Source organism: Helicoverpa zea, chromosome 4 (assembly GCF_022581195.2).
Source record: "Helicoverpa zea isolate HzStark_Cry1AcR chromosome 4, ilHelZeax1.1, whole genome shotgun sequence".
Lineage (NCBI taxonomy): Eukaryota > Metazoa > Arthropoda > Insecta > Lepidoptera > Noctuidae > Helicoverpa > Helicoverpa zea.
Genome location: NC_061455.1, coordinates 1,379,497 through 1,394,113, shown reverse-complemented (window position 1 = coordinate 1,394,113; position 14,617 = coordinate 1,379,497). Strand labels below are relative to the sequence as shown.

General features: G+C 39.0%; 2 protein-coding genes across 2 annotated transcripts in view; both read left to right on the top strand.

Moving 5' to 3' along the window:
• The window catches only part of LOC124629883 (neutral ceramidase), a 28,998-nt gene extending 23,336 nt beyond the window's left edge, over positions 1-5,662 (top strand). The window contains exons 6-14 of the mRNA XM_047163540.1: positions 306-507; positions 947-1,156; positions 1,472-1,591; positions 1,845-2,048; positions 2,411-2,629; positions 2,756-2,851; positions 3,052-3,219; positions 3,724-3,845; positions 4,145-5,662. Coding sequence (XP_047019496.1) covers positions 306-507; positions 947-1,156; positions 1,472-1,591; positions 1,845-2,048; positions 2,411-2,629; positions 2,756-2,851; positions 3,052-3,219; positions 3,724-3,845; positions 4,145-4,322 — 1,519 coding nt within the window. The 3' untranslated portion in view covers positions 4,323-5,662. The remainder of the gene's footprint in view (positions 1-305; positions 508-946; positions 1,157-1,471; positions 1,592-1,844; positions 2,049-2,410; positions 2,630-2,755; positions 2,852-3,051; positions 3,220-3,723; positions 3,846-4,144) is intronic.
• Positions 5,663-7,332: 1,670 nt separating this feature from the next.
• On the top strand, positions 7,333-13,845 carry LOC124630043 (neutral ceramidase-like). The gene is made up of 15 exons (XM_047163751.1): positions 7,333-7,479; positions 8,345-8,592; positions 8,905-9,048; positions 9,253-9,429; positions 9,649-9,776; positions 10,041-10,239; positions 10,508-10,714; positions 10,837-10,956; positions 11,140-11,229; positions 11,308-11,421; positions 11,579-11,806; positions 11,933-12,028; positions 12,201-12,368; positions 12,641-12,753; positions 13,444-13,845. Exons 2-15 carry the CDS (start codon positions 8,350-8,352, stop codon positions 13,622-13,624), a joined length of 2,208 nt encoding a protein of 735 aa, XP_047019707.1. The 5' UTR covers positions 7,333-7,479; positions 8,345-8,349; the 3' UTR covers positions 13,625-13,845.
• The last annotated feature ends 772 nt before the right edge of the window (positions 13,846-14,617 follow it).

Below are 14,617 nucleotides of genomic sequence, written 5' to 3'. Positions count from 1 at the left end.
AGCGAAGCACGTACCTTGGTCCCCTCGTCTATACTAATATTATAAAGAGGAAAACTTTGTTTGTTTGTTTGTTTGGTTGTAATGAATAGGCTCAAAAACTACTGGACAGTTTTTAAAAATTCTTTCACCATTCGAAAGCTACATTATCCACGAGTAACAGGCTATATTTTATCCCGGTACGGGCAGTAGTTACCACGGGACGCGGGTCCAACCGCGGGAAAACGGCTAGTATGTTATAAAATATAAGAGCACTCAGGATTATTAAGGGATACTAACTCGAGTTACTATTCCTGCTTTTTCTTCAGGTACAAATACGACACGGACAAAACACTATCGCAGATACGTTTCGTGTCTCCCGATAACAAGATCCTCGGCGTGATCAACTGGTTCGCGGTACATCCGACCAGCATGAACAACACTAATCGTCTGATTTCGTCTGACAATGTCGGCTATGCTTCTGTTCTGATGGAGAAGGCGCTTAACGGGAATACTACGTTGCCGGGGAAGGTGAGAATGTAATGGAGTAATAAAACTTGGGTTTAATTTAAAGTAAAACGCTCTCTTGTGGATAAGTGGAAGGAGGTAGGTAAACGGCGCTTTGGGAGTTCAAAAACAAAAAATTTTGTGCCAAAATGATTTTATTTATTATTTAAAGGTCTGATAAAATATAAAAAGTCAGGAATGTAAAAAGCTATTTCCTAAGGCCCGAGTTCCCCGATACTTTCTTAAAACAACTATTAACTTTGAAAATTGATCCTGAAAATCCTAAGTAAACACTGGTTTTAAGAAAACGTATGTTTAAGTTATCGATGCACTTGATTAGTCTTAGCATGTCCGCAAATATAAAACAACCCTTTTTCAAACTTCAACAATCCATTTAAAATGCTCGAAAACTTCTTCAAAACTTTTTATTTTTATTACCTATAACCTCCTTCATACGCACCAGGGCAACATAGTCTGCGCCTTCGCGTCCACGAACCTAGGCGACGTGTCCCCCAACACTCGCGGGCCGCGCTGCGAGTTCTCCGGCGCTGTGTGTGACCAGGAGAAGTTGCTTTGCAAGCTGCCCAAAGAGAGGTGCTTCGCCTCAGGACCTGGGAGAGACATGTTCGATAGTACCAGGATTATTGCGACGAAGTTGTTCCAGACTGCTATGGTGAGTGGATATTTAATGAAGCTATATTTTGCAAAGTACCTGCTATTAATATTACGTTGCTAAAAGTGCTTAGTGCTCAGAATGTTTGATATAACTGTATAAGATTTGCAAATGAGGCCCCAAAGTGTACCCGAAGCTTTGAGAGGCCGATTTCACTAAAGCTACTAATCGTTCGTTAAAGCAATCTAGTGTCAGTTTACGTATTTGACAAACCTAAGTTTAACCACATTATTTAAGTTGGGATTTTATTCTTTATTAAGTATTCATTACCTATCTACATAAATTACATACGACAATGTTCGTATACTATTCCAGAATGTTCTGAACCAACCCGGTGAGGACCTGACAGGTCCACTTGGTATCAGACACCAGTACGTCAAGATGCCTGAGGAGGAGGTCTACCCATTTGATCCCGTCACTGAGACTTTTAATACGGTAAGTAGATTATATCTTCTTAATTACTTAGAAATATTTGCATGAATTAATTAGTTTTGGCGAAGCAGCGTAATAATGTCTTTAATGAGATTCTGATTATAATTTTTATCTATGTTATGCAGGAAATAATAAGTAGGTACGTAGTATGTTCATTTTTGTTTTTGACTTTCACGTTCACCTATGCTCCAACAATGGCTATAATTAACCGCCTGGGTACTGATTTGCATATAATCGTCATTCGTATTAATTCCAGAGTACCAAAGTCTACGGCTGTCTTCCAGCCATGGGCTATAGTTTCGCAGCCGGCACCACAGACGGGCCCGGCGCCTTCGACTTCAAGCAAGGCACCACGACTTCCAACCCGCTGTGGAATGCCGTCAGAGACTTCATCGCTGAGCCCACTAAGGAAGACATCAAGTGTCAAGCTCCTAAACCGATATTACTGGCTACGGGACGAGTAGGTTTACTTTTTAAGGAACAATACTTTCTTTAATAATCCTGGACCTTTAGGAATTATGTACTTACTTAGGGATTAATGGTATTGCCACGAGTAGTTTAGTTTTGTGAGAATAGCAATTGGTAAACAATAAAAAAACTCATTCAATAAATATCTAAATATTGAAAAAATTTATTGACAAGAAGATATAAGCAACTTGAAAGCTTAAACTCATCTAATCAATTATATAATTTCCTTCCAAGTACCATTATCATCTCAAAAAAATTTCATATCCACACCGTTCACCAATCATCCACATTTACCAAACCTACAAGCTCCAACACCCTTCAACACGACTATACACCCAGCAATCATTCTTCCAGGCCAAGTTCCCCTACGAATGGCAGCCGAAGACGGTCTCTTGTTCAGTAGCCCGCATCGGAGGTCTATTTCTTGCAGCAGTACCGGGAGAGTTCACCACCATGTCCGGCAGGAGACTCAGGAATGTCATCGCGAAGACTGCTCCCGAAGCCAAGAAAGTCGTCATCGCTGGACTGTCGAATATTTATTCTGATTATATTGCGACGCCTGAGGAGTATCAGGTAAGTTTCTGGTTCGGTATGATTGAGTCTTTTTTGCATCCACATTTTGTTTTGAAGAGTAGATTAACGTTACAGAAATGTAACTATTCCCAATTACCTCGTTACTTATGCTTTTCATTCTTATAGGCACAAAGGTACGAGGCTGCATCCACAATCTTTGGACCACACACTTTGGACATCTATTTGAACAAATATGTGGAACTAACAAACGCTCTGATCTCAGTAAGTAGCAACAGTTTTTTTTGTTTAACGATTCCGTAAAATATGTTCTTGCATCTGTTGGCTGATCTCTCTCGGAAATCCATTTGGACGACAGTGTTTAGCAAACATATTATTTTTCCCGTTTTGTGACATAGACCTAATTTCAACCGAATCACGTTTTACCATAGCATCCTGACTAATATTAAATACATTCCTTTCAGGAGAAATCCCTTCCCCTAGGTCCTGAGCCACCCGACCTGAGCAGTCAGCTGATCTCCCTGGTGCCGCCGGTGCTGTGGGACTCGGCGCCGTGGGGACATGAGTTCGGAGACTGTCTCAAGCAACCCTTCAAGCAGTACAGCTATGGAGATGTTGTTATGGCTCAGTTTGTGAGTTTTTTTTTATGTAGAAACAAGGTCACACTCATAAAGTTTTGTGATGATTTCTAGAGAGTGAATAGGCTGTTTCTTGTCAGATAGGATTATATCGACACCTCGCTTGTATTGTCTCTCATTATTTAGTACTAGCTTCTGCCAGCGGTTTCACCCGCATCCCGTGGGAACTACTTCCCGTACCGAGATAAAAAGTAGCCTATAGCCTTCCTCAATAAATGGGCTATCTAACACTGAATTAGCGCGTTCAAACAAACAAACAAACTCTTCAGCTTTATAATATTAGTATAGATTTGGTTGTTCACGTAATAATCTTTGTTAAACAGACATTCAGACCCAATTTTGATTTTCCAATCTATGAATGCTATAATGGTGCAATTTTCTTGTGGTTGATCGTTAAATTCAAATGTATTTCGTATGGTGCTTAGCATAAAAGCTATCTGTTCTTAAAAGTATGAGTAATATTGCCTCACCTGTAAAGATCTTTCTTCGTACTTCCAGGTATCAGGCCACCCCCGCAACAGCATCCGTCACGGTCGCTGGTACGCCACGGTGGAACGTCTGGAGTCGGAGGAAGATGACGCCTGGACAACTGTCTTCACTGACGCTGATTGGGAGACTAAGTACATATCATTTATTAACATTTGGGAAAATAATGTGATCTGGACCTAACTGGATACTTATTATTTAGAGTAACTGCAATTCATAAAGGATACGTTGAAACTAATAGATGTAAGAGGGAATGCTTATTCCAGTCCTATGAAATACTTGTAGAAAGAACAAGGACAGAATAGTGCGATTTTGCTTGGGAAATAATGCTTATTATGTGAAATACTAGCTCAAATATCTTCATGTGGTCAAGTACAAAACATATTCCTTTGAGAAACTCATTCGTTCAATTCAATACTTTTTAATTTCGCAGATTCACCTGGATACGTGACTCCAAAGTCATGGGTACCAGTCGCGCGGAGATCGAGTGGGAGATCCCAGTGGGGACGCCTAAGGGAGTCTACAGGATCCATCATTTTGGGAACTATAAATATGTGTTGGGTGGCATTTATCCTTACCATGGATTCACTGACAGTTTTGAAGTATCTTAGATAGTCCTAGAAAGGACCATATTTACGCTATGATTTTGGGATATTAGAAGGAGATTATTGGACTGTGGACTTTGTCTTCGAGTGATCTCTAACTTAGGGACCAACACATATATATGAGTCCTTAGCAAAGTTTAATTGTTGTGCAAGTAGTTTGTTAATGAAGGGACCAATGAAGACAATTCTGTAACGTGATGAAGTGACAAGATAGTGCAGTGATTTTACGTAACTTTACGTACTATAAGTGTGGACAAAGAGAGAGAGAAAGAGAAAGAGATGGATTTTCGCCGCATTATGCCTTTAATTTTTATAAATATCTTCTATAAGATATTGCCAATTCTTAAGTATAATGTTGTATGTAATATTCATGTTTACATGTATATAGCTTAGTATTGTTATAATATGAAGCCAGTACTAAATTAATGATTATTTTCATAGTTTATACATAATATACGGGCCTTGAAACAATGTACTGATTTGAATATCACACTCTGATCATATTTGCATAGTGCACATACAAGGCAAGTTGTATTATCAAACGAACGTAAAACAAAATATGCAATTCTTCTGTGCCTTTTAGTAGTAGGTAGGCTTAAGAATTCAATGTTCTAATATTTTAAGAAAAGACAATATTTTTATTTTTAAAATGTTGAAACACAATCTATGTTGCGCTCGTAAACTACGGACTGGTTTCACTTTTATAAAATAATTCAGAAATTTACTGATTTTGAGGGTAGCTTCACACGCTTAAATTGAGATTAGCAGATCAAGATAGGCTTATCGGTGTAATCGACCCTTATTTATGTTCCGTAGATATTTAAAAGAACTTTATATTGTCGTATTAAATAAATGCTACTAAATATTGTAAACCAAAGTTCTCTATTCGAGGTTTATTTTTTAAATTATAGCTTCAATAGTCTAGTCGCTAAATCTATTCTGCTTCTTCTTCCGAGCCTTTTCCCAACAACGTTGGGGACTTGGGGTCGGCTTCCCGTTGGATGTAGGTGAGTACTAGTGCTTTACAAGGAGCGACTGCTTATCTGACCTCCTCAACCCAGTTACCCGGGCAACCCAATACCCCTTGGTAAGACTGGTTGTCATGTCAGACTTACTGGCTTCTGACAGTTTAACGTGCCATCCGAAACACAGTCATTGGTGTCCAAGATATACTTAGAAAGTACATACAAACTTAGGAAAGTTGTATTGGTACTTGCCTGACCTGGAATCGAATCATCGCCCTTATACTAGAGAGGCTGGTTCTTTACCCACTAGAACACCACGATTTTTTTTCTCTATTATTTTTGTTCTATTAAATCTATTGTTGATAGCTTTATGGCTTAATCTATTTATTTAGGTAAAAGGTTTGGTTTAATACCCTTACAGATTTAATATTTATGTTTCTATTACTAGGCAATATAATGTTACTCATAAAGTTTTATCATCTACATTGCTTTTTAAATAACTCCATAGATAAAAACGCCTTGGACCCACCAAGGCGTTTTTATCAAACAAGATAATTATAAGAGTTATAATATGAAGGTAGATAACGAATAAGTTCATTATAATATTAGGTAAAATGGATTTTTCTATATCTAGCAGAAAAGGGGCTTATTAAATTGATAACGCTATCACTTAAGTATAATATTTCTTGTATGATACTTAAATTATATTTTTCTATGCACCGATTTGTTACACAGACGAAATTCTATGAAGTCTGTGTGAAGTTAGATCGTGTGGACCCAACATTAGGTTCCTTCTGAATTTAAAATATATTTTGTTTGTAGATTTTTTTATGAGTCCAGTCACTTTGTATGCCATAGTGTCTTCTATTGTACCTATTCGGTGATGAATCAAAATGTAGGCATTATATATATGTATGCAAGGGGAATTGATTGTATTTCATGTAAGTAAGTAGACTTACTATGTAAAGTGCCAATAGGGTAGTGTCCAGGGTCGAAATAATGAAATAATATTTAGTCCGCTTTTTAGATAATCAAAAAATATTGGATACGTATTTTTTCTTTTTTTAATTAAACATAAAATGACAAAGATAATACACTTCAAAAATTAGGAGTGGGGGCCTTTTACGTCACAGTGTCCTGAAAATTGTAGCAACTTGTGACGTCACACTCAACTTTAACACGCTATATCTTAACAAGTTCTGATCCAATTTAAAAAAGAAAAAATACGTATCGCTTAATTTTGGACAATCTACAAGACGGACTAATTATTATTTTTTAGGAAACTAGCCTATTGTAATAAATAAACATTTTTCAGAAACTACTTGTTTTATTACTCGTTCTTCTAAATATCCGGCACGTTCGAGAGATGAGATGTACGAACAGTCAAGGGCTTTAAAAAGCTCTCTATATTGTACCCATATGTTTCGGCTTAGTATCTACAACTGTGCAAGAAGGTAAGGCCTACAAGCTTGCACTGTGGTAGATCATTATATGCTTTTTTATTCGTCTATGGATAAATGACAACAGCGTCATAAATGATTGAAAAGTATTCAATTTTTATCGTAATCCGATAAGTATAATCAGATACAGCGCTAATGTTGTGTTTAAACTAATATGTAATTAACATATAGATAAAACGATTATACATAAAATTATACTAGCTTCCGCCCGCGGGTTTACTCACTTCGTGGGAACCTCGTGTGTCATGGTTGGACAAGGTTTAACAATATAGAACTAAGCTATTTCTCATGACCCGTGTTAGCTGGACAGTTGAGTTGTTCACAGATGGTGTAATTATTGTTGCCGCGTTTACAGTAAATAAGTACTGAAAACTAGAATAAAATAAATACTTTAAGGGCACCCTTCGTGCCTGAGTCCGACTAGCACTTCACCGGATTTTAAGTAACAGCAGCAGCAGCACTTTTTTTCATATAATCTCTATATTCAATTAATTCAGGTGAAGAAATCTCTTATTATCAAAAATAATGGAAATATTTGAGATAATTTTGTTACCGATAACCATTTATCGGCTTATTTAGATCGATTAATTACATATTATTAGTTTGATGTATCTTCTTTCAGTACTTATGCCTCGTTGATACGGGGATAGTGCTGGATAGTGGGTCTTTAAAATAAAAACAATTAGAAAAAAAGTGCTGTGAAAAACATATTTTGTGAGAGAGGATTTCATTAAAAACGTGAGTATTTTGTGCTGATTATTTTTGACTACAGTGCTCGTAGCCACAAACTCCACTATTCGATCGATCATAAGGTCAAGAAAAGCTTGGCTCGATCAGTGCGTTGATGGACATTTGAACTTTTGACTTGATCTTTGGAAGTCGTTGATACTTACAGATCAGATCAGAGAGCACCTTCGGTACCTGGTATCTTAAAGCAGGTCCTGCATCTGATCTCTCTTCGATCGTGTTGCATTACAGTCCCATCGGGCTATGAGAGTGAGAGAATAGACTGTGCACCTGTGTCTGCGTAGATTCCTGTGCACTATAAGTAATATGTCTTGCGCTTCTAGTTAATCTTTTTATATGAGAACAACCAGTAGCCACCGTGGCCGATACTGGGTTCTCGGACACCATTATAAAATTTCGTTTGTATTGTTTTCTTTCGTTTTTAATAAGACAAGTTTATAAAAACATATCGGTATTCCGATGTGTAATTATATTTCATACCTATAGTTCTCTCATAATGGAGGCATCCGGGAAATTAGTTTATAGGCAGGTAAGCTTAGCATTATCGAAGTAATTAGTCGAATGATTAACGATATCAATGCTAATACGTGCTATGTACTTGGCGTCTTTAAGTTACTTATATCAAGATTCTGATCTCCAATATCGTAATTGTAGTTGATGTTTGGGACAAGTTGCTAAGAAGTAATCGAGAAGAATCCCGATTCTCTTATAAAAGGTGAGATTACAACTCATCCGCACGTGAGATTATAACTCACCCACATGCGTGATTGATAACGCTTACATAGGTGAATTTCAGTGCCATTGAAGTACGATTGGTCTATTCCATCCCATTTAACAAACCCAAACTCCCTTACAGAAACCATGGCGCTCTCAATAACCGCCAAGCTGATTATAACGGTCGTAGTCCTGGGCGTGATCGGCGGTATGACAGCCACTATAGTTCTGCTATTGACGGAAGAAGACCAGGCGTATGACAGTACTACCAGCACCACTTCTACTCCTACGACGCTGGTGTCGACTACTGATGTGGGGGGAGAGGATCTGCCGTATCGAGTGGGAGTTGGTATTGCCGATATGACGGGGCCTTGCGTGGATATTACTTTTGTAAGTATTTATGAAGCTTTGAGAATAACTTGGTTCTTGGTTGTGCCGTATAGGTACTTACAAGAAGTTTGTGAGAGTTCAATCGATTTGAAAATGCCTATTTACTTGCTGCTTAAAATATAGTACGTACCTATGTTCATATAATTATCATTGCGAGATGAGCTACAATTTGAAATTGGACATTCCGATTGTAGGTTGGTCCATTACGGCGAAAGACGAAATGAGGAATAGTCTTTAAGTTGAGGAGAATCTCGCAAATTTTGATTTGAGCAACGATGTCTTAAGTTTTTACATAATTACAATTGTTTCCAGATGGGTTACGCAGAAGTGGGGCAAAGCGGCCGAGGTCTCCACCTGCGTCAGTTCGCCAGGTCCTTCATCTTCGTGAAGGGAGACACCAGGATAGTCCTGGTCACCGCTGAGGTGCAAGCTGTCGGTATTGCAGTCAGAAGACAGGTAAGAATTTTCTCATTTTCTTCATGATTTTACTAAATTTTTATGAAGTTACAAGGAGATTTTGAATTTGTGATTAACTCACCTTCCACTATCTGTATCTTCTAAAGCCTAGAGCAATGCTGGATGCTGTTTTCTTCAACAAAAAATAATTATTTATCTGATTTGATTAGATATTTCTGATTTATTTATCAATCTCATCTCCAGGTGGTGAAGAATCTCCAAGACCTGTACGGCGACATGTACTCCCTGAGGAACGTGATCCTGACGGGCACTCACACGCACAGTGGCCCTGGAGGTCACATGGTGGACTTTATCCTGGATATCAGCATCCTCGGCTTCTCGCAGGAGACCTACAATGCTTATGTTGATGGCATAACCAGGGTAAGATTGGAGATGTGAGATGTCAGCTTTAAGGGGAAAATGTTTGGAGTCTGTAAATGATAATATAGTATCATTGTCTCCTTTTACACAGAAGCAGCAAATGCTATTCTTGGAATTACGTGGCTTATAAATAAATTGCACGTTTTATTTAAATATCTGAAGTAGGACAATTGTATATGATGTATTTTTTATTATAACCAACGTTTGATCATATTTCAGAGTATAGTCCGTGCCCACAACAACATAGTACCAGCTCGCCTGTTCTTCGGGCAGACGATGGTAACGGGCGCTCACAAGAACAGGTCTCCCTACTCCTATGACTACAACCCTGAGGACGAGAGAGCTCGGTAAGTTGTTTTACTTGAAATATGTTAGCCTGGGTGAAAAATTAAGGAAAATACTAAATCGTGGATAAGTTTGACAGAGCGATATGATGTTGTCACCAAAACTGTGGACAGGGGGATCACTAGTTGCCATTATCATTGTGTCAGTCAGGCACCCGGTATCAACCAGTTCTTCCACCATCACTTACAACTTCTGCATGACTGCATTTAGTTCCTCGAACGACGTTATAATTACAATTGTGATCTTAAGCTAATCTTTCTCTTCAGCTACGACTCCAACACAGACGACATCCTCACTCAAGTGAAAATCGTGAAGGCAGACAACAGCCTCCACGGCGTGATGACGTGGTACTCCGTGCATACCACCAGCATGAACATGACGAACCAGCTCGTCTCGTCTGACAACCTCGGGTATGCAGCGCTGAGAATGGAGAAGGAACTTAACCCTCAGAATAAGCCGGGCAAGGTTAGTTCCAGATTTTTTTGCTATAAGATATGTAGAGAGCGGTATAATTTTAAACAAGAACACTAGGACAGTGGATGCCGACACCAACATAGTTTTGAGAAGACTCGGGAGATGATAATGACGACTAAAACAGTGTGGGACGAAATTCATAATTACCGTAACCCCGTCTATTTACGTCTGGCATATTATTTCTCTATAATTGCCATGTTCTCTTTGAAGTAAACGTAATTGATAGACGAAAACTAAACTTGTCTATTATTACTTCCAGCCCGACATCGTAGCAGGTTTCTTCTCATCCAGCCTGGGCGACGTGTCCCCCAACACCCGTGAAGCCCGCTGCGAGTTCTCTGGCAAGGAGTGTGACAACCAGTTCATCATCTGCGATCACCTGGAGAGGTGCTTCGCTGAAGGACCCGGCAGAGATATGTTTGAAAGCACTAAAATTATTGGCGATGCAGTGTTTGAAGGAGCTTGGGTTTGTATTTTCTGCCTAAAATCTAGTGTCTCTGCACTGGCTCAAATGATGCTTGATAAAATTCCAGATCTGCAATTCAAGTTATTTGTCTAGCTTTGACTCATCATTTATGCTTTTTGTAGGAAGTACTGAAGTCCGAAGGTGAGGAGTTGACAGGAGAACTGAAAGTTATTCATCAGTTCATTGAGATGGGAGAAGAAACTGTCGCCAAGTATGACCCAATCACTCAGACCTTCGACGTTGTGAGTATCCATAACATAAATATCGTAAAAAATATGAAAATTACCGGTGCCAGAACTTACCTATTTTGCATCTTCTATATGTACTGTAGACATTCCTTTTGTATCTACCGCAGTAACACATATATGTATATACGATTCCTAATCCTTTGTTGCAAACTTTTTATATTCAATATCTTTCACCAGAATAATCCAGTAAAAGGCTGTGTTCCGGCCATGGGCTACAGTTTTGCTTCAGGGACGATCGATGGTGCCAACACACTGAATATTACTCAGGTAAGTTAAAGTTCAATATCCATAAAATATTCTAAAGGCCTGGTTTTTTTATTAACTGGATGTACAATTGGTTTTCAGGGCACAATCGAAGGTAATCCGCTTCTGGACTTCGTGGGTGGTATAGTAGCTGAAGCTACTCCTGAAGATGTGGAATGTCAGGCTCCGAAACCCATTCTACTGGCTACCGGACGAGTAAGTGCTATGAAAGTACTACTTACTGCGAAATTGTAAAATCCGGAGATACCAACGAACTTCAATTGATTAAAAGTCAACAGTTTGGTGCTAGAAATTATAGTTTTAATTAATACCCAGAACATTTTAGTACGTCAATCATGTTTTAACCTTTCAGGCCAACTTCCCCATCCCATGGCATCCTCACATCGTATCAGCTACCCTCATCTGGCTCGGAGACCTGGTGATCCTGGGCGTGCCAGGAGAGCCAACCACCATGTCCGGCCGGCGCATGAAGGCCGTGGTCGGCGACGTGATGGAGAGGCACGGGTTCGAGCCAAGAATCGTGGTCTCAGGGTTGAGCAATGAGTACATACATTATGTTGCTACTTTTGAGGAGTATCAGGTATTTATATCGTCACATAATATGCTTACGTTTAAATTTCGTAGACTGAAATGATTAAATATAAAATGTTCCTAATGTTTGCTGAATAAGTGATGTCTGACTTCTAGTCTATCTTTATGTTACCAGGTACAAAGATACGAGGCAGCTTCTACGATCTACGGTCCCAACACATTGGACATATTCCTGAACAAATTCAGTGAATTCGCCACCATTGCTATTGAGGTAAGTGATTTATCTCTTTTCGTATGAAGTAAATACCCCATTAATTATATTGGATCGTACATTTTTCTAAGATCTTCAATACATATCTGCTCTTCCTCGAGAAGTCTTCACCAGGCCTTTATTGACATCCAAGATAGCATTACTTTAACGTTCCTATAACTTCTCCCTGCAGGGTGGTGACGTGCCAGAGGGACCAGAGCCAGCAGACAACCGCGACAGAACTCTCTCCCTCATTACACCGGTAGTCTTCGACGGCACTCCTCTCGGCAGGCGCTTCGGAGACTGCATTCGGCAGCCACCCAGTGTTGCACGCAGCGGAGATGTGGTGTCTGCTACTTTTGTAAGTTGACTTTATAATGCATGTGATAACAAGTATGTATTACATGTATAAAATAAAATGATCGTCAATTGATGATATTGTTTGTATGACGTGGTATTCGAAGAAACTGGGGGTTCTTTTGTATAAGATTGGATTTTGGGATACATGTACAAGCTTAGCTTATTATTCAATGTATCATGATTTCCTTCACTTATTTGACATGGGGTACAAAATTTTCCCCGGGTAGAAGTAAGTGCCTTCATTTTATATTACTTTACGTGTGTGGTTTCCAGGTGGCAGCGAATCCTCGTAATGATCTGAAGCAGGAAGGCAGCCACGCGGTCATCGAGAGGTTGGAGCTGTCACAGTGGGTGGAGTACACCAACGATGCTGACTGGGATACTAAGTAAGAACACTTTAAAACCTGTTACTTTACCATACGTTTCAAAGAGGCCTTTGGGGACAAAGAAAGATAATATTTGCGAATAACACTAATCTTTGCAAATGAGTTTTAACGTTTCTCGCGGTTTTAGCTACGTCCCGGGGGAATTCTTCCCATACCCTGATAAAATAATACCTGCCAGACGGGGATAATGTAGCTTTCTAAGGCTAGGCGCTAATTGCAACTTTTCGTCACCGTGACTTTTTGTCACTGTCACCTGCTGTCACCCACGGTGCGCTCACTGAATCTGTTCTTGGGTGACAAATCGCGTTCATTTTTGTATGCCGGCTGAGTGACAAAAAGTCACCAGTGAGCGGACTCCCATTGTAATGTACGTACGTGTACGCGAGTGACAGTCACGTCACACTGGCATTGCCTGCTGCTGCAACTATTTGTCACCGTCTTATCACGTCACCATAATGAGCGCACTCAGTATAGTTTTCATTGCACTTGAATAAGTGACAAAAAGTCAAGGTGACGAAAAGTTGCAATCAGCACCTAGCCTTATACTCAATCAAAGGATTGCTCAGTTCAGTAGTTTCGGAGACTTGCAGTTGCGGTTAGAATGCGGGTGCAAGCAAGCAAACAAAAATAGATTAGTTAGATTTCACAACAACTCTCTATGATTTGACTTATATTATTTTCTATTCACAGGTTCACATGGGAACGTGTATCCACTCTCACTGGTACCAGTCAAGTGACGTTTGAATGGAAAGTACCAGAATCGGCCATCTTGGCGTCCTACCGTATTGTCTACCACGGAGCGTCCAAAGGCCTGCTTGGGAACATCTCGCCTTTCCGAGGAGTTAGCAATGCCTTCCAAGTTATTGGATAATTTCAATTTATTTGAAGAATAATTTAGATTAATAGTTTTTTCTTCTATATCTACGTTTTTGTACCTATACTATTCGTCTTGAGGAAAATGACTCCTAATTATGTTCAAGTACAAAATAATGTTTTTTTTTAAGTCTAATTTTAAACGTTTCTGTGTAAATATGTACATTATTGTTATTTAATATTATTAAACGCCTAATTAATAATTGTTGAAAAATTGTTTTTCTTGTGTTTTACTTCCATAAATGCTCCGTATAGTATTCCATTGTGCGATTAGAAGATGTTTTCATAAACCGATAGATCGAATAGGATGACAAGGTAAACATACATAGTTATGTATGTGTGCATGCTAATTAGTATGTCATTATTATGGACTAGGTTTCCAACACAATCCATATGAGACAAGAAAAACTCACAATAGATTTTCCTCTTTATTCCAATACGTATAAGATCGATTTTCACTTATTTCCAACAAGGTAGCATTTGCGGTTGGCTGCTAAATATAACAAAGTCCTTTTATTTGCTTCACAATGGCCAGTTTCCTTTTAGAACAAGCCAGTTATCCTCTTAAAGATGTAAGTATGTTTTTCATACCATGCCATATCAAATGCACTCCCCGATCGGCAATGACAGCATGCTTGTTGTTGTAGAGCTGCAAGATTTCAACATCTGTATGAATCTATGTTTTATTTTACGAAAGCGGGTGAGCCATACTTATGTTCGGACGCTAGCAGTTCAACTTACCCGAATCTGACAGATTCCAATTTTACCAATCGAACATTAAACTTCCCGGGGCCCGATTCTCCTAAGTTAATAATGTCAAAATCGAATAGAAATCGTATCGCAATATGATCGCAATAGCAGTTTTAACCATATCGGGCATTCTGCTACTAATAAAAGACCAATCGTATTCGATTGACATTTGATTGGTATGCGATTGGTCTGCTATTTTGGTAATTTTGGTCTATACGGTAGTTTGCTGTACAATCATTTT